The following is a 19,393-nucleotide window of genomic DNA, read 5'->3' on the forward strand; positions in this document are numbered from 1 at the left end:
AGAACAGCATCGAAACATGTATATCTAGGGTGAAACAGATCACCAGCCCAGGTTGGATGCATGAGACAAGTGCTCGGGCCTGGTGCACTGGGAAGACCCAGAGGGATGGGGTGGAGAGGGAGGTGGGAGGGGGGACCGGGATGGGGAATACATGTAAATCCATGGCTAATTCATTTCAATGTATGACAAAAACCACTGCAATGTTGTAAAGTAATTAGCCTCCAACAAATAAAAATAAATGGAAGAAAAAATAAATAAATAAATAAATAAAAGTAAATAAATAAAACAGGTTCTTTTCTCCCTTACAGAACTTAAAAGAGAAACTGTGGTACCTCCAGAGTTAGCATGGAGGCCTAAGCCTTTTCCACATCCATTTATGCAGCAGGAGAGAGCTTCAGTTTGCAGTCCAACCTATCCTGTTCCGCTGTAGATTTCAAGGCTTCCATTCTTAACAGGTTGCATGTCTATCTCTGATACCTGTTGTGTTACCAACTGTCAAAGCACAAGAGGAGCTGTATACAAATCTAGAAACTTGACCAAGTAAGCAGAGAAGTGAGAAGGAAGTGGGGAGACAGGAGGTTGGTGTGGCCAGGTAAAAATTACCTGGGGCTTTCCAAAGCAGCGGGGAGCACTTTTTTTTTTTCAGCTGTTCTAACACCAACTCTCTTTCCTTACTCCCTGCTGTGATTGTTCAAAGGGATATGAGAGCAGAATTTACCTCAAACCCCTCACTTTCAATGTTCCAGGTATCTATTTGATAGTCTAGTATCATAGTGTCATCTTATTCTACAAACAGCCCAGAGCAACGGGAAGGACAACATATATATGTCTGACCTGCACAAGCTTCTATTTGCTGAACCCACCTGGAGGGACTCCACTGGCGACCCATGAGTCCTGAACTTTCATTTTCTCCTGACTTTCATATGGACCAAACAAAAGCCCATCCCTTTCTTGTCGGAGGTAAAACGATCCTTCCAGGTCACGGAGCACCGGGAGTTCTCGCTTTAAAGCTTTCACTTCAGGGATGGTCGATGTGATAATATATTGATGTTGAACCGGAATGAGAGGATGTTCTAGTCCAATCATCTTACCTACTTCACGAGCCCAAAATCCTGAAATAAGAAAAAGTATTAGAAGATGTCACTTCACATAAAAATGTACCACAGATGCCATTGATATGGCTATTTCAATTAAAATAAAATATTTAGAAGAATTCAATACTCATGGCAAAATCTAAAGAATGTAATACTCATGGCAAAATCTAAAGAATGTCATAACAACACCAATGAACTTATCCATGATACAGAAATAGACTCATCGGCATAAAGAATAGACTTGTGGCTGCCAAGGAAAGGGGAGGGGGGAACAGAAGGGAAGTTTGGGGTTAGTAGATGCAAACTGGTATGTGTAGGATGGATAAACAACAAGGTTTTACTGTATAACACAGGGAACTATATTCAATATCCTGTGACAAACCATAATGGAAAAGAATATGAAAAAGAATGTATGTGTGTATATATATGTACTGAATCACTTTGCTGTACAGAAGAAATTTGCACAACTTTGAAAAGCAACTATACTTCCCTAAAATTAACTTTTAAGAAATGAATGCCCACAACAACTTTAAACTTTTTGTCATTGCAAAACTGAATGGGGAAAGAGAAGACAATATTTTACACTACCCCAGAGTTCTGAAGAAAGGGAACTCCATTCCTGAAAAATATTTTGCCCATAAGCAAAGGTATGGGGCAAAAAAATTCTTTGAAAAAGGAAAAAATAAACAAATCAAATATATAAACTGTCACAAATATTAAAAAGACAGTAATGGACTGACCTCACTTGTACAACAGGGAGGTCAGGCAACGAAAGAGACCCCGTGTAGCTGTGATCAGCATAATAATATGGAAAATTCAACCCTGCTAGTCAGCCCTCTATCCCCCAGACTCTCGTCTCTCCAAATCCTTGGAGCCTAAAATTCTTACAAATACAGAATTGTTCTGTCAACTTAAAATTTGAAAATGTATATACTGTGGGAAAGATAACACCTTAAATTCTCTGTTATATTGAAAGTTTAGTTAGGCTATGTCCGTAAGGCCCTTTATTGCAGAGGCGGAAGGCACTGTGGCAGGAGGGAGGCGGTGCCCGGCAAAGGGGAGCGGGCCCACAGGGAAGCGAGCATTCCCACAACCTGTTTCTCCCTTCACAGTGTGCACGGGAGCGACGTCTTGGGGGAAACGAATATTACTTTGTTCTAATTGCAAAAGACAGAGCCAGATAAGTTGTGGCTGAAAGGACCCTTGATTCTCTCCCTTCCCCAGTGACTCTCCAGTCTACAGATGTGGAGCTAAAGTCCAAAATGATAAGGAGACATTCCCAAGCTCACACTGGGAGCCTCTGGAGTGGTCACATCTTATTGGTTTTCTGGCTACAGAAAGACTATTCTAAAAATCCAAGACATATTCAACTGAATAAAGGTACTTTAGAACCTAAAATGACAAAAGCAATTATTTGTCAGGGATACAGGGCCACCTGACCCACCAGTGGTTTACTGGGGGGATGGTGGGTCCCGTTTGCTGGTTTGCTTCATAATAATGTTGAATGATAATGATTAGGGAATCTTCCCCAAGTTATTTCTTTAGAGGTTGCATTCTGTAAACTTTTAACTATTTCTGGGTGCTGTTATTGGTTATTTTCTTGGTGGGAGGCAACCTGGTAAGGAGTCCTGAAGTCTCTGTCACTATGAAGTTCAGAGCTAGGCACAAATTATTAGTTGAATCTGAGAACCCTGATGATGTTCTCTTATGTGACATCCAAACATCACTCTTAGATTCTCTTGATTTGTTTTAGCCTAACAGCTAAGCTGGTCACACTTGGATAACAGAAATGGGAGTCCATTTGCAAACCAAAAATCTTACCTGGGAACAATAGAGCTGCCTGCTGGTCTTTAAATAATTTAAAGATTTAATTTATTCTTGCTGATAGAAAGATATAGATTATCAGTATCAGGACTTTGTAGGATAATATAGTAAAGCCACCTGTTCTAGCTATATGCACTGGAGCAGTTTTAAAATATAAAAAGCCAAAATATTTAGCCTAGCATTTCAAACCACTGCAGTAGTTAATATGCTCATTTCAATTAAAAACAAAAATTAAAGAAAATAAACTCTGTCCTACTCAAACATATTTACAAATTTCTGAACCTAATTGTTTGCAATATACTTCATCATTAAAATAAAGTGGATAAGTATCATATAACTATCTTACTCCAAACCCCATGGCAAGCCCTACACTGATTTCCCCTACACTGTGGTGGTGTTTGTTGGCATTCTCTTCCTCTATATGTCAATCAAGTTAACCTAAATCTTGCCAGGATTACACTTTAACCCTTGCTAGATCACTCACTGACCAAGTTCAAAGGGAAGAGAAACAAGTGTGGAGGAATCTTCTATAATCTACCATTATCATCTGAAAAAGAAGAGTCAATAAAAATGACCATTAGAAATGGCTTCTATTTTTAAAACACAGTGATTAATAGAAATGGAGTTTAAATAAACAGTACAGGTGTGTGGACAGGTTTACTTCTAGTAGATGGTTTATACAGTGACAATGATAGTGATGTTCTCTGAGGCAAAGCCTGGACAAAATTAAGCACTTCTTTTTGGCTGAATACTGGGCTTCATGTTGGCATGACCCAGTCACATTTCTGATTTACCGTGTTAGGAGAATTCTTAGGTAAAGTTTACAGAGTTAACTTGGGCTTACTGAGTAGATTGGAAATGAGGTCAAGAGAAACATTCATCATCAAGCATCACAGCAAATAGCTCCTGCCCTTGCCCTTGACCTGCTCTGGGGCTCAGGCTGGATCCCCAAGGATGAGCAAAGCCGTGTTCAGAGCAGCACTAAAGGCAGGTCAGCCTTTTGCACACCAAGAGGTCAGCAGGGTGCGAAACAGTTCCTCGGCTCTGCTTGCTCAACAAAACCTTCCCACATTCCCTCCTCTGTACGAACAAGATATACTGGAAACACTGATATAGCAGTGTTTCTCAAAAGATATTTACAGTCCATCTGGGACAGACAGTCCTACCTGGGGCCTTGTTTAAAATACAGCTTCCGAGCCAGACCACCTGGGAAACTTCTCATGGTGACTCTTAGGCACCTAGCTTGAAAAACAAGCTCTGTGGGAAGTCAGGTTACCAGCAGAATGTGTGCTGGGTGACCGCAGAGCAACTGAAAGGAGTGGAAATCTTAAGGCTGGTACCAAGAAGCTATATACCCAATGCTAGTGTTTCCCAGACCAGGGCATAGGCTTTCCAGGAAATAACTATAATAATCAAAATTATCATTATTCTACTGAATTTGTTTAGTGCTTTCTATGTGGTTTAGTGGCTAAGCTGTGTCCAACTCTTTGCGCCCCTGTGGACTATAGCCCATCAGGCTCCTCTGTCCATGGGATTTCCCAGGCGAGAATACTAGAATGGGTTGCCATTTCCTTCTCCAGGGGATCTTCCCCATCCAGGGATGGAACCTGGGTCTCCTGCACTGCAGGCAGATTCTTTACCAACTGAGCCACCAGGGAAGTGTCTTATCTGGGTACTTTACAGTATTAGCTCATTTACTGATCATAATAACTTGTTGAGATGGCAATTAGTATTCTTGCCTGGAGAATTCCATGGACAAAGGAGCCTGCCAGCTTACAGTCCATGGGGTCACAAAGAGTCAGACATGACTAAGTGACTTACACTTTCACACACATGTTTGTTTTACAAATGGGTAACTTGCCCAGGTCACACAGCTGGCAATAATGTGTCTCTGGTCAAGAGAGCCCCAGTGCCCTGGACAGTGCTGGAGATACATCAGCAAACTGACAAATTTTGCCTTTAGACTTCCTTTTTGTGGTATCCTGAAGACTCAGCAGCTTTCTGTTATGACTCCATGTAAAGAAACGTTTAGCAGGTTATGGTACAGTTGAGTAACTAATAGTGGCCTTTACATCTTTTACATTTTGGTTATATTTCCAAGTCTATATCCCAGTGATGTTAATTAGGTTTCAGAGCTGCCAGAAGGCTAGCTCTGAAATTTATGAGACATCTTGGTCTCACCAAATAACTCTGGGAAACATTCCATCAGACACACATTCTAAATCATGTCAGCACAATGCCTTCTGCAGATGGTTGCTTTTATTCATAAAATTAATTATTGCTAGCTTTAAGTATAGAAGAGGGTATGTCCAAAATTTCACCCCCAATTACTGAGGCTTACATTTAGGGGAACTTCCATACTTTAAAGTAAAAGTTTTTTTTGAAAACAGACATAAATAAGCACACACTCCTCCATACCTTTCACAGACTACTAATATGTGATAAGTTAGATTTTCTCCAATAATGTTTGCCAGTGGAAGAAAAGATATGGAGAAGAAAAAGGAAAAAAAAAAGATATGGGGCTGAGATGTGATCTGAATGGCATAAAGAACCGAGAATTGAGACAACACAGTTCTTCGTATGGCTTCCCAGGAGGCTCAGTGATAAAGAATCTGCCTGTCAATGCAAGAGAGGCAGATTCAGTCCCTGGGTTGGGAAGATCCCCTGGAGGAGGAAATGGCAACCCACTCCAGTATTCTTGCCTGGGAAATCCCATGGACAGAGGAACCTGGCGACCTGCAGTCCAGGGGGTCGCAAAGAGTCAGACACAACTGAGCAACCAAGTGCCCAAGCACACAGCTCTTCATACAATTGTGAACAGGAGCTACCTGGAGTTATCAAGACCTGAGGATGGAACTCAGATGTGGCTGAGTTAAAGGCATCCGGAGCAAAGGCGTTCAGAAGCAGGACATCTGAAGAACAGTTTTTCTGATGTTGCTCTGGGATTTGATTTTTGAGGCCAGCACCAGAAATAGTTCTCCAGGACCTCCTGCCCTGTTCTCCTCTGCCCAGGCCACCCCACAAGATTGCACAGCCGCACAGAATACCTCGTCTGGTAACAAATGTCCTAGACTTAGGTCAGATCTCTTTGGAAATTATTCTTTCTCTTCAGTGATTCCTTATTCCTCACAAACTGTGCTTTAGAAAAAAGAAATATTATGATGGCAATGAATTGTATGAATAAGTATTTATCCATTTTAGAAAAATAATAGATAAATGTGTTAAATTAAGGTCTTCTATGTTATTTCTCAAAACAGTTGAGAGCATGTGGCTGTCTGAAGCACTGTCTAAGAAAAATCATGGGGTTTGTCCAAGTCTCTCTGAAATGAGTTCAGTGATCAATAAGCAATGTCTATCACAGGTGCTGGATAAGAAGTCAGAGAATGTCTGTTTAGTATTTACTATCACTGTGAAAACTGTCAAATGTTTTTAGAGGCTGAATTCATGAGACCATAAAGAAAGTTGCAAGATGACAAAGAATTTTTGCTACTTGGAAAAAGAGAAGGAATGATTTTGTTGCCTTATATCTTCTGGCAGAATTTAGACCAGGTGTGCCCAAGGACAGTGGGGGGTTGGAGGGGGTTCCTGATGGAGATTTCCTTGGGGTCAGGGCAAGTGAAGTTCAAAAACAAAGCATGCTTTTGCTTTTATTTTTTAGGCAAGTCATCTTACATTATTTAAAATTTCAAATGATGTCAAAGAATGAGATTTTTAAGCTTTACAAATGGGAGCATGGATTAGAAAAAGTCAGAAATACTAACATAAACTCTTAAATATTGAAGACATTACTTTTTCCAGGGTCGCTAAAAATGTTTTGTTAAAAAAATAACATCAAACAGAAGATACAGTTTAAAGGAAAGAATCCTAAGAGTACTTGCTTCTGGCATGTTCTCATGGCATATCATCTGATCTGATAAATATAAAGGTTGTTTTCCCTTTGTAAATATAAGCAATGACTCAAAGAGCAGACCATGAGAAAATCAACAGCTGCCTCATGCTTATTTTAGGTTTTAAATTAACCATTATGCACCATAGGTAAATATAAATTAATAGCCCAGCTTAGACTGCACAAGCCATTTCATTTGCACAAGAATTTATTTTTTAGTGTGTTATTTGAAAATTACTTCATAGGCAAAGGACCTGATAGAAAATGTGTTAGCTCAAGAATCCAAAGACCCAGGTTCAAGTCTTGGCTTTGACATAACTGTCATTTTGCCAATTTAGCATAACTGTCACCTTGCAATAAGCTTGAACTTCTTGGACTTTGATCTTCACAAATGGAAAATGAGTGAGTTGTTAGATTATCTCAAATATCCCTTTTGGCTTCAACATTCTGAGTCTAAATTGCAACAGAGCAAACTAAAGAAAAGATTATGCAATACATTCAATGAGTTAAAAGTTTTTTGAATAGAGTCAAGTAATCGAAATGTATGAGAAAGGATACAAATGATCAAATTTGCTCTAAAAAGCAAAAAGACAATGCTCATGAATTTGAACGTTAGAAATTGGTGGGAGGGGGGCTCAGGATGGGGAACACATGTAAATCCATGACTGATTCATGTCAATGTATGGCAAAAACCACTACAATATTGTAAAGTAATTAGCCTCCAACTAATAAAAATAAATGGAAAAAAAAAGAATTTGCTTATTATTGTAAAGAAGGCAAAAATTTAGGAAGGAAAAAGAAGCGTAGTTTGGCAAAATACGACCTGGAACAGAATAAGATGGAAAACCAACTTCTTATGGATAACCAAGGACAGAGTCATATCTCAGATATGAAGAACAAGGTGATGGAGGGAGAGATTTGTAGCTTAGAAACAGACAAAATGTTCAACATGGGAGCATCACAGTGTTTCATAACAATGTTTAGAGTATAAAACATTACTTTATAGCTAAATATCTTATTTCTTTGCCACTTGAACAAAAAAAAAATCCCACTATTAGAAAAGATGCTTACCTGCAGCATTCACAATTCTATTTGCTCTCATAAATCCATGTGGTGTTTCAACATCCCATGTTCCATCTGACCTTAGTTTCAAAGAAGTCACTGGGGCAGGATATATTAGAAGGGCACCATATTTCCTAGCCCCAGCTGCCAGGGCCATAGTTAGAGAGTAAGGATCAATGTGACCATCTCCAGGATTATACAGTCCAGCTAAAATCTAAATGGATCATACAAGAGTCAATATTCAAATGAATTTATATATATACTCACTCAGCATCCTACCAGCAAATATTTAGTAAAGCTTAACTTTAAAAATGCATCATGGCATCAGATTGTTCCATCTTCACTTTATTTTCCCTGTCCAAGTTCAGACCTAGGTAGAGCTAAGTAAACAAGCTATTTGAAAGAGGTTTGCAATTGTCTCCAACATTCATTCTTCCCTCCCCCAGAAAGCAATGGAAGACAAACATTGTTTTAGACACATAAACACTAAGAACAAAGAGTGTTCAATAGTTGGCAGCCATTAGTTCCAGCTGGTAACTAAAACTGTTACTAAATTCTGGTCAATGAAATGCAAAGGAAAGTATCATGATCAATGAATCATTTTTAAAAGACCACTGGCATAGGCCTCTTGTCCCTTCTTTGTCCCTTCCTCCACCCTGCTGTCTATGATGCAGATATGATGGTTGGTGCTCTAGCTGCCATCTTGGAATAAGAACAAAAGAGCCACATCCTAGGAATGGCAGGGCAGTGATTTAGAAGGCAACTGGGTCCCTGAAATCTTCATGGAGAAGAGTCACCATTCAAGCCTGGACTACCTAAATAAAAGAGAAATAAACACCTGTCCTGTCTAAGCATTATTATTTTGGTTTCTGACATTTGTAGTCAAAGCTAATAGTAATTGATCAGTTATTTATATTTAATTATTTAATACTATTAATAAATTCACATGTTAAATATATAAATGCTATCAGGAAAATGTGTACTTGATTCAGGCATTCAACAACTAGTTCTTAAATTCCTACTTTGTGCTAGGGCTTGAGATACTGAGGGAGAAACAAAGAAGAATCTGACTCAGATGAAACAAGGTGGGAGCACTGAAATATATAGCTATTTCTCATCTATTCAACAAAAATCTATTAAGTACCAAGTATGGACAAGAGGCTTTTGTCAATTTTTTTTCTGCATCTATTGAGATGATCATGTATTTTTTATCCTTTATTCTATTTATGCAATGTTACATTGATTGATTTTTCAGATGTTAAACTAACCCAGCAGAAGGGATAAATTCCACTCAGTTATGCTAAAGAATCTTTTTTTATAAGTTGCTGAATTCTATTGGCTAGTATTTTGTTGAGGATTTTTTTACATCAGTATTCATAAGAGATACAGGTCTTCCTTTTCCCGTGATGTCTTTGTCTAGTTTGGGTATACATTCTGGCCTCAGAAAGTAAGTTGGGAAGGGTTCACTTCTCTTCTATTTTTGGAAGACTTTGTAAAGAATGGTAGTAATTCTTCTTTGAATATCTGGGCCCAGGGAAGCCATCTGGGGCCCAGCTTTCCTTTGTGGGAAGTTTTGGATTACTAATCCAATCTCTGGTTACAGGTTTAGTGCAAGAGACTTTTGATTTCAATGGCATTTGTATTATTGTAAACTTCTAAACATCACTTGTCTTTCCTGGTGGCTCAGATGGTAAAGAAACTGCCTGCAATGCAGGAGACTGGGATTCAATCCCTGGGTTGGGAAGAACCCCTGGAGAAGGGAATGGCAATCCACTCCAGTATTCTTGCCTGGAGAATTCCATGAACAGAGGAGCCCGGTGGGCTACAGTCCATGGAGTTGCAAAGAGTCGGACAAGACTGAGTGACTAACACACACACACAAACATCACACTGGTGTTTTATAATGGATATGTCCTTATGCAGTGATCCTGTATCTATTTGATTTGGAACCCTGCCCAGATGCAGGGAATACTCTTCCCACATATTTCTGCTGCCTAATATTCTTGAGAAAAATCTGTGATGGTAAGGACTTGCAGCAAAGCACCCCAAGATTGACATACAAACAGAAGAATATGCTTCCTAGTAGTGGTGGCAGAATGTTAATGCAGATGATGCAATGCAACATCAAACTGCCATTACACTGCAATCACACAAAACTATAGACAAGGGAGAGCCAGCAGCCTGTAAAGACTCCCAGAGGCAAACAACCCCAGCTCCCAGATCAAAGCTATGAACTCTCTTGGATCAGAGACACTGCCGGATTTACCAGGGAGAATCACAAACCTCTGCTTCCTTGAACGGCCCTACCTGATGCCCTGAGGCAGTACGTATAAAGGAGTCAGAGAGCCTAGGTACAAACCTCTGCTCCAGCTTTCTAACCGGATGGCCTTGGGCCCACTGTGTGAACCGAGCTGTGATTTCCTGTTTCTTGATAATGTGAGTGTGGGTGTGTGAGTGTGTGTGTGTGTGTGGGTGTGTGTGTGAGTGTGTGGGTGTGAGTGTGTGAGTGTGGGTGTGTGAGTGTGTGAGTGTGTGGGTGTGTGGGTGTGTGTGTGAGTGTGTGTGTGAGTGTGTGTGGGTGTGTATGTGTGTGAGTGTGTGTGGGTGGGTGGGTGAATGTGTGGTGTGAGTGTGTGTGTGTGAGTGTGTGTGGGTGGGTGAGTGTGTGGTGTGTGGGTGTGTGTGTGTGAGTGTGTGGGTGTGTGTGTGGGTGTGTGTGTGAGTGTGTGTGTGTGTGAGTGTGTGGTGTGTGAGTGTGTGGGTGTGTGTGTGTGGGTGTGTGAGTGTGTGGGTGTGTGTGTGTGTGTGTGTGGGTGTGTGTGTGTGTGAGTGTGTGGGTGTGTGTGTGTGTGTGTGTGTGTGTGTGGGTGTGTAGTGTGTGGTGTGTGTGTGTGAGTGTGTGGGTGTGTGAGTGTGTGGGTGTGGGTGTGTGAGTGTGTGGTGTGGGTGTGTGTGTGGTGTGAGTGTGTGTGTGTGTGTGAGTGTGTGGGTGTGTGCGTGTGTGGGTGTGGGTGTGTGGGTGTGTTAGTGTGTGGATGTGTGTGTGTGAGTGTGTGGGTGTGTGAGTGTGTAGGTGTGTGAGTGTGTGGGTGTGGGTGCGTTCAGTCACTCAGTCCTGTATGACTCTGTGACCCCATGGACTGTAGCCTGCCAGGCTCCTCTGTCCATGGAAGTTTCCAGGCAAGAATACTGGAGTGAGTTTCCATTTCCTACTCCAGGGGATCTTTCTGACGCAGGGAATAAACCCATGTCTCTTGTGTGTCTCCTGCATTGGCAGGCAGATTATTCACCACTGAGCCATCTGAGAAGCCCAAATGCCTCCTATTTTTATTGTGAAGATTAAATGAGATTATACATGTAAAAGGCTTAGCATAATACCTAGTACATAATTATGTGCTATAGTGTTAGGTAGTACAGTATTAGTCATTGTTCAAAAGGGATTATCACTCAGCAAAAAGACACTAAATATCCAAATAGATTTTCTCAGCCAAATTTGGTTAGATCAATACCTGACACAGAGATTGTCAAGCTAGTTTATTTATGAGCGAGGTGATATTTGTGTAGCATATATATTAGGTATATCATGTGTTTCTATCTTTGATTTTATAAAAAAAATTAATAATACATTCTTTCTACACATATATTTATCACACCCAGTTATTTTCTCCACATGTCTCAGCAGAAGGTTTATTATGAAAACCTCTAGATCTGAGGGACACAGTAATAGAGAGGTATTGAAAATGTTTCTTTGGTTGTCATAGGTAGAAAACTAATCAGATTTTTCATTACTTTTACTTTATTTAACATACATAATATCCCACCTTGTCATTTACCCAAATTTCAGCATTAAACATCTGATTTTGTCATTCAAAATGTATGCACAAAGTTTTTCTATTTTTAATTAACTTTCTAAAATAACATTTTCTAATCTTAATTAAAATTAACAAATAGTGAAAATGCCCTTAAGATAAATACCTTATTCATGTTGAGTAAAGGAAACATTTCTTGAATTTTTTCAGGTTCAATAATATACTGCTCTGTTGCATGCCAGCCAGTTCGAGTCATTTGATATTTAAATTCATCTACCCTTACAGGAGTTGTAGCAATTCTGATACTACCTGGCTGATGGAATCCCACCACCTGCGACAATGATGCCAATAAAAACTTGTAAGTAAATCATGATTTGGCACTCAACCATGGTTCTTCTCCAGCACAATGTAAATGCAGAAGTGCCAGAAAAGAGATTCGCTATTCATGATAGTGATAACTATACACCATGTTTGCCTCATACAAAAAGATACTCACTCGGGGAATATTCACTAAGTGCCTTCTTTGTACCAGGCACCATGCTAAGCCCCTAGAGATGCTGTTGTGAACAAGAGAGAGGAAGACCCTGCCTGGATGGAGCTTACAGTCTGCAGGTAAAGACAGATAGCTAAATGCATAATTACAACATGAGATAGCGTTCATCTGCAGAGTGGAAGAAAATTATGTGAAAAAAGAAAAAGTTGAAGAGGGAACATGAAGAATGAGAATGCTGCAACAAGGAGAATAAGTATGAACTGAAAGAAACATTCATTTGGCATTTATTGAAGTTCTTTACTTGGCCAAGCATTCAGCAAGGCCCTGAGTGACAGAGATAAAAAATGAAGTCCTTGGACTTCCCTCGTGGCCCAGTGGTTAAGAATCCGTCTGCTAGTGAAGGAGTTTGATTCCACATGCTGCGGAGCAGCGAAGCCCGTGAGGTGTAACTACTGAGCCGACATGCCCTAGAGCCTGTGCTCTGCAACTAGAGAAGCCACTGCATTGAGAAGCCTGCACACTGCACCTAGACAGCAGCCCCTGCTCGCAGCAACTAGAGCCCACACACCGCAATGAAGAACTAGAAGAGTCACAAAGATGCGGTCCTTATCCTCAACCTGCTCAGAGTCTGTAGGAAAGACCAATTCAATAAAGTAATTAAAGCAACAACCACAGTTGAGAGAGATCCGTGTTATAAGAGGGTTGTACACTCATGTTCTTAGAACCAAGAGCTGCACTCTCAGTCCTGTCTGATTGCTGGGTGAGGAAAGTCAGTGATGGCTTCTCAAAGCAGACGACTCCCGGGAAGGTGGAGGGTGATGCTGAAATGGGGACCAGAGGGAATACTGTCTCAGGGACAGAGATCAGATCATTCTAGAGCTGTACATAATTAAGAATAGCTGAAGCATATAAGCGTAGCAAAGAGTGGCAAGAGAAAATGTTGGGAAGGCGGGCAGGGCTTAGCTAAGAAAGGCCCCTCTTCCTCGGCTTTTGTCCTGTAGACTGTGGGGAGCCATGTGATGGTTTTAGGCAAGGGGAATGGCATGAAAATTTTAAGTAAATGTCAGTCTTAGTCTATGGATACTCTCTGCCTGCCACTTTATTTTGAAGTACTAATACAAATGAGAAGAGATGAAAATAAAAGTAAGAGGCTTTAAGGGAAGCACTTTTCAAAGTCATGTGACAATCTGGCATGTATGATCATCAGATTATTTGCAAACCAGTGCTGAAAGGCTCTAATTTCTTAGTTTCCAGATATAGTAGCTGACCAAAGATATTTTTAAAGACTGCTTTTTATTCTCTTCTCATTTAAAAAATCAAGAGGAGCAGGTAATTACATGGGTAATATACTTCAAGAAATTCAGTTGATTGAAAAGTAAGTTCTAGAGGTTCTCATCTTAAACTCTCATCAGAATCTTCTACCACATTAGACATTTCACGTGCCTTAGATGTCACTACAAACAGTGAAACATGATGTCAAAATCCTTCAGTAATCTTCTGTATCTCAGAAACTGACCTAAAAGATAATTTCAAGTTAAATGCATTTACCTGTCCAGTTTCTTCTTCCAGTTTCTCATAAAGTTTGATGCTATAGTAATGTATTTTCTTTAAGTTTATTCCAGGATGAAAGTAAGTTGTTAAACCTGCCTTAAAAGTGGGGAGGAAAGGAAATACCAAAAAAAAAAAAAAAAAAATTAACATTTTCAAAATGTTAATAATTTATCTGTTAAGAATTAAATTACTGTTGATGAGAAACTGAGAAGTACCAGACAGTCCTTTAGGGGCTGAAAATAGATCAGAATCAGTTTGAACACACATTGCTTAAGGCTCATGACAGTTATAAGAACCCATCTGAACCACATAAATAATGCAAGAACCAGCCAACAAGCATATACGTTAAGTCCATAAAAGTTATTAGAGAAAGAGTTGTTTGCAGATTCAGAAACGGGATGACTTAGATGGAGTCGCTTAGGTTAGGGATATACACTATTAGGAAGAATGGGGGGGTGACATATGTCAAACTAACAAAGCATGTGTGTTCCATTAAGAAGAACCATGAACAAGAGGGCAAAAAGTTTTCCTCGTCCCAGTCCCCACCATTCCCTTGAATTGACCATCCCTCCTGTTTCCTTTCTTGAAATTTCCAAAACTGAAGAACTAGAACATTCCCAAGAACTAGAGCCTATTGAGTGGTAAACAGACTTTTGTTATAGCTTAACTAGTGTCATGAATGAGTGCACAGACTGCACCCCACAAATATTTCCTGAGTCAATAGTGAATGATCATTCTCAAGAAAAAATTTAAAAACTACATTCCAAAACCTCTTCTATCAACTCTAGCAGATAGAATAGAGCATCCAGACAAAGAATTCAAAGCCATGATATGAAGACGATTCTCTCAATTAAATGTCTGGGGCGCCATTCTGTAGCTAATTTACCCTGGAAGGCTCATCCAAACACAATCTGTTTAAAATAAAATCTGTTTAGGAGTATTTATAAGGTTCTTCTAGGATGGTACTGGGCATTTGGTTCTCTTGAACTCAAAGACACCCCCATTAATATCATATGATATCACTTTGATGCAGAATCTAAAAAAAGATACAAATGAACTTATGTACAAAACAGACACAGACTCACAGATGGAGAAAAACTAATGGCTACCAAAGGGAAAAGGGCTGGGGGAGGGATAAATTGGGAGCTTGAGATTAACAGATACACATTGCTATATATAAAATAGGTAAATAATGAGGATCCACTGTTTAGCACAGAGAACTATGTTTAATGTGTTATAATAACCTGTAATAGAAAAGAATCTGAAAAATAAAATATATATCTGAATCACTTTGTATTATGTTGGTGCAAAAGTAATTGTAGTTTTGCAGTGCTGAACTTTGCATTTGATATTGGAATACATTCTTAAATAAGTGTGGTTATGCTATACATCATTTCAATGCACATTTCTCACTTTATGTTTTTTAGCTGATTTACTACTTGCTATGTATTTTATATTTATTTTAGACTAGGGAAATAATTTTGACAAAAGCAAATTCAAGTGATTTTCTTATTTGAGTTCAATATGGGTCATAAAGCAGCAGAGACAATTCACAACATCAACTCATTTGGCCCAGTGTAGTGGCAGTTCAAGAAGTTTTATAAAGGAGATGAGAGCCTTGAAGATGAGAAGCGTAGTAGTCGGCCATTGGAAGTTGACAATGACCAATAGAGAGCTATCGTTGAAGCTGATCCTCTACAAATACAGAAAAACTTGCTGAAGAACTCAGCATCAACGTTCTATGGTCATTCGGCATTTGAAGCAAATTGGAAAGGTGAAAAAACTTGATAAGTGGGCATCTCATGAACTGACGGACAATTAAAAAAATCATCATTTTGAAGTGTCATCTTCTCTTATTCTACGTAAAAATAATGAACAATTTCTTGATCGGATTGTGACATGTGATGAAAAGTGGATTTTACATGACAATTGTTGATGAACAGATCAGTGGTGGGACTGACAAGAAGCTCCAAAGCACTTTCCAAAGCCAAACTTGCACCCAAAAAATGTTATGGTCACTGTTTGGTGGTCTGCTGTCCATCTGATCCACTACAGCTTTCTGTAGTGGTGAAACCATTACCTCTGAGAAGTATGCTCAGCAAATCGATGAAATGCATCGAAAACCACAATGCCTGCAGCCAGCACTGGTCAACAGAAAGGGCCCAATTCTTCTCCGTGACAATGACTGACCACATGTCACACAATCAACACTCCAAAAGTTGAACAAATTGGGCTACAACATTTTGCCTCATCTGCCACATTCACCTGATCTCTTGCCAGCTAACTACACTTATTCAAGCATCTTGACAACTTTTTACAGGAAAAACACATTTACAACTGGCGGTAAGCAGAAAATGCTTTCCAAGAGTTCGTTGAACCCTGAAGCACAGACTTTGATGCTACAGGAAAAAACAAACTTATTTCTTGTTGGCGAAAATGTTTTGATCGTAATGGTCCCTATTTTGCTTAATAAAGATGTGTTTAAGTCTGGTTATAATGATTTACAATTCATGGTCCCAAACCACAAGTTTGTTTGTACCAACCTAATAGTATACCTGAAGCTAACACAACATTATAAATCAACTGTACTTACATTAAAAAAAAAACACACCATCATTAAAGTTCATCAATCATCTTTTATGGACCAGAATCTTGGGGTGTCTATCAAGTACTTGTTCTAGTGTTTGGCTAGTTTTCTGAGAAAAATGTTGCCCCAACGTATAAGTTCTCTCATAGTCCAGCCCCATAATGATTCAACTGTGAGTCAGACTCCCTAACTTTTAGCCAAACATCTCATCCTTCTTTACATGATTGGTATCTAGTATGATATGAACATTTCTAGTTCAATAATAGAGAACCTTTGGCTTTCAGGTATCTTCTAGAGAATTTAATTTTGTCTCCCTATATCTTGTGTCAGTTGACAAAATGCATATTCATGAGCCTGGGCCTAGGATTCTGTCCATCATTCACTCCTCAAGATCCTCTAAGTTTAACCAGGTTAAGTCAGGCCACCAGAAAGTGACCGATCTACACTATATCAGTCTTCTTCTTCCTTATCCTGGGAAGCTATTTTCATAGAATGAGTTAATGATCTCTCTTCTGCAAGAGTCACATGGATTTTTGTAAAACTTTTACTCAAAACGTTTAGCCAAATATCGTTTGCCTAGGGAACAAACTCTTCTATGAATTTCTGGTGAAGGAAAAGTTAATCTTTCCTACTGAACTAGAATAACTATTTCTATTGAACAATTCACACTAACCTAGTTTCCTGCTGCTAGGGCAGTGAGAAGTAAAGAATCTGCCTGCAATGCCAGAGACCTGGGTTCAGTTCCTGGGTTGGGAAGATCCCCTGGAGAAGGGAATGGAAGTCCACTCCAGTATTCTCGCCTGGAAAATCCCACGGACAGAGGAACCTGATGAACTATAGTCCATGGTGTTACAAAGAGTCAGACATGACTGAGTGGCTAACACTTTCACTTCACTTTCACATTTTATATTTTCAACAAAGAGATACGAACCCCACTGAAACTCCTTATTTGGGAAAATATTAAATGTATTTAAATTTAAATGTATCTCTTGCATACATGAGAGTTTTTCTAGGTGATATATCATTTTGGTAAGAAAAAAATCTAATCATGATATCAACATTTCCAAACATCCCTTCTCAAAATGCTTTCTTTCCAACGGGACTATTTTGCAAAAATTCATTGTTTTTCACTTATTGTGAACACCACCTTTGAAGGAATAGACTATGTCTATTGTTTTATATGTTTATACTACATAGACTGCCTGACAGCTATTTCCATCACTGCAAAGATCACCAAACTGGGGACATTTGTCTTTTTTCAAAAGAAAAACTTGAAATTTTACAACTCTTTTAATTACTGTTACAGTATCACCAATTAACCTCTGTGTAGTACAACATTCTCAAAGTCATTCACTCTCCCTTTCATCACAAATAATATTATTTAAAGCCTTGTTTCTATAAAATCAATCACAATATCCTGGAACTCAATATCCTGTTGATATCCTACAACACATGCTCTGCAATATATTATGATGATTGAAGACAAAAGAGAGAATGAGGATGCTTCCATTGTAGAGTGTCAACCTCTCCCCAGCCAACCCTGTCATCATACACAGTACGTCAACCACATCAAAGGCAAGGGCTATTTATAAAGATCAATAAAGATTAATTTCTTTCTTACATTTTACATAAAATAAATAGAAAGGTCTAATATTGTTTTCTTACACCCTAAATGAAAATTTTTGCATCTTTAGTTCTCAGCCCTCCAAAACATCCTCTTTAGCACCATTCCCAGGAGCAGCCTCTCCCAGGGACCCCTTGGACCAAAACCACTTCTTACACCATCCTCTCCCCTTTCCTTCCATCCTACAAGAAATGTTCTATATTGATATCAATAGCAGTATCAGGTGCTGACAAAGCAGTCTCATTAAAATATAGCAAAACCTCAGGACTTTGGGGATTTGTGACTCCATTTTGAATATTCACAAGCTGTGCCTTCCTCCACAAAGGATCTGATTCCCCTTGTTCCAGAAATGTTTATTCTTGAGCACATGTTGTACTTAGTGAAACTGCCTTTATTTTTGTAGTCTGTCCCTTCAGCTGGCCCCTCAAATTTCCACATTTCCATATTTACTCCCAAACTTCTCTATGTTAAAAATGAATGGATATATGTATACACACATAGATATATATAATTATATATATATAATGGAATATTAATCAGACATAAAAAAGAAAGAAATTTTGTCATTTGCAACAATGTGGATGAAGCTTGATGGCATTATGCTAAATAAAACAGGCAAAGAACTATAAATCTCAAATACTGAATGATCTCATTTACATACAGAATCTAAAAACAAGCAAAACAAGAGAACTCAGAGATACAGAGAATAGATTGATGGTTCCTAGAGGCAGGGGTTGGGGGATGGGTAAAATGGGTGAAGGAGGTCAAAAAGCACAAACTTCCAGTTATAAGATAATAAGTCCCGGGGGATGTACCATACAGCATGGTGACTATAGCTAACAATACAGTAATGCATATTTGAATGTTGCAAAGAGAGTAAATCTTAAATGTTTTTTTTTTCCACAACAAAAAGTTTTGTAACTATGTGTGGTAATGGATGTTAGTTAGACTTACTGTGATCATTTTTCAACATATACAAGTATCAAATCATTATGTTATATACCTAAAACTAACATGTCAGTTATATCTCAAAAAATTCTAACATGTGGGATATCCTCATGATGCTCCTTGGTGGGAGACCCCTTGGTTTGCCAGAATTCCTCTAATCCGCTTCCTAGGGGCAATTCCATTTTTGCTGTCTGCATTTGCAGGGGCCCATATAACCTGGCTTCTGATGCATGAGTCCAACTTCAGTCCATACTCCATGAACCTCATTTTGTGAACCAGAGTCTACAACTTGGTCACAAAGCAGATAATGCCTTTCCAACTCATCCTGGTATCTCTCTGCTTAAGGAGAAATTTTTTGCACAGTTAACTTTTAACAAGAAGCTATCATCTTAAAAATTTTGCCTACTTTTCTTAAAAAGATCTTAGGCTAAGGATATGCTGTTTTATTTTTACCATTATTATGCATGAGATGTTTAAGAAGTGATAGTGCAGGGAATCCAGTAACTAAAATGCAG

At 39.0% G+C, this 19,393-nt stretch overlaps 1 protein-coding gene across 8 annotated transcripts in view; it reads right to left on the reverse strand.

Annotated features, from left to right (window-relative positions):
* DMGDH (dimethylglycine dehydrogenase) overlaps positions 1–19,393 on the reverse strand; it is a 74,348-nt gene that overhangs the window by 50,941 nt on the left and 4,014 nt on the right. For 6 of the 8 annotated variants that reach the window (XM_070468595.1, XM_070468589.1, XM_070468592.1 and 3 more), the window contains exons 3-6: positions 13,717–13,815; positions 11,842–12,006; positions 7,876–8,080; positions 864–1,112 (exon numbers count right to left, since the gene is read on the reverse strand). In XM_070468595.1, the coding sequence (XP_070324696.1) occupies positions 864–1,112; positions 7,876–8,080; positions 11,842–12,006; positions 13,717–13,815 (718 nt within the window). The remainder of the gene's footprint in view (positions 1–863; positions 1,113–7,875; positions 8,081–11,841; positions 12,007–13,716; positions 13,816–19,393) is intronic. The other 2 variants (XM_070468591.1, XM_070468593.1) reach the window with 2 other exon arrangements.

The sequence above is a fragment of the Odocoileus virginianus genome, chromosome 6 (assembly GCF_023699985.2).
Source record: "Odocoileus virginianus isolate 20LAN1187 ecotype Illinois chromosome 6, Ovbor_1.2, whole genome shotgun sequence".
NCBI lineage: Eukaryota > Metazoa > Chordata > Mammalia > Artiodactyla > Cervidae > Odocoileus > Odocoileus virginianus.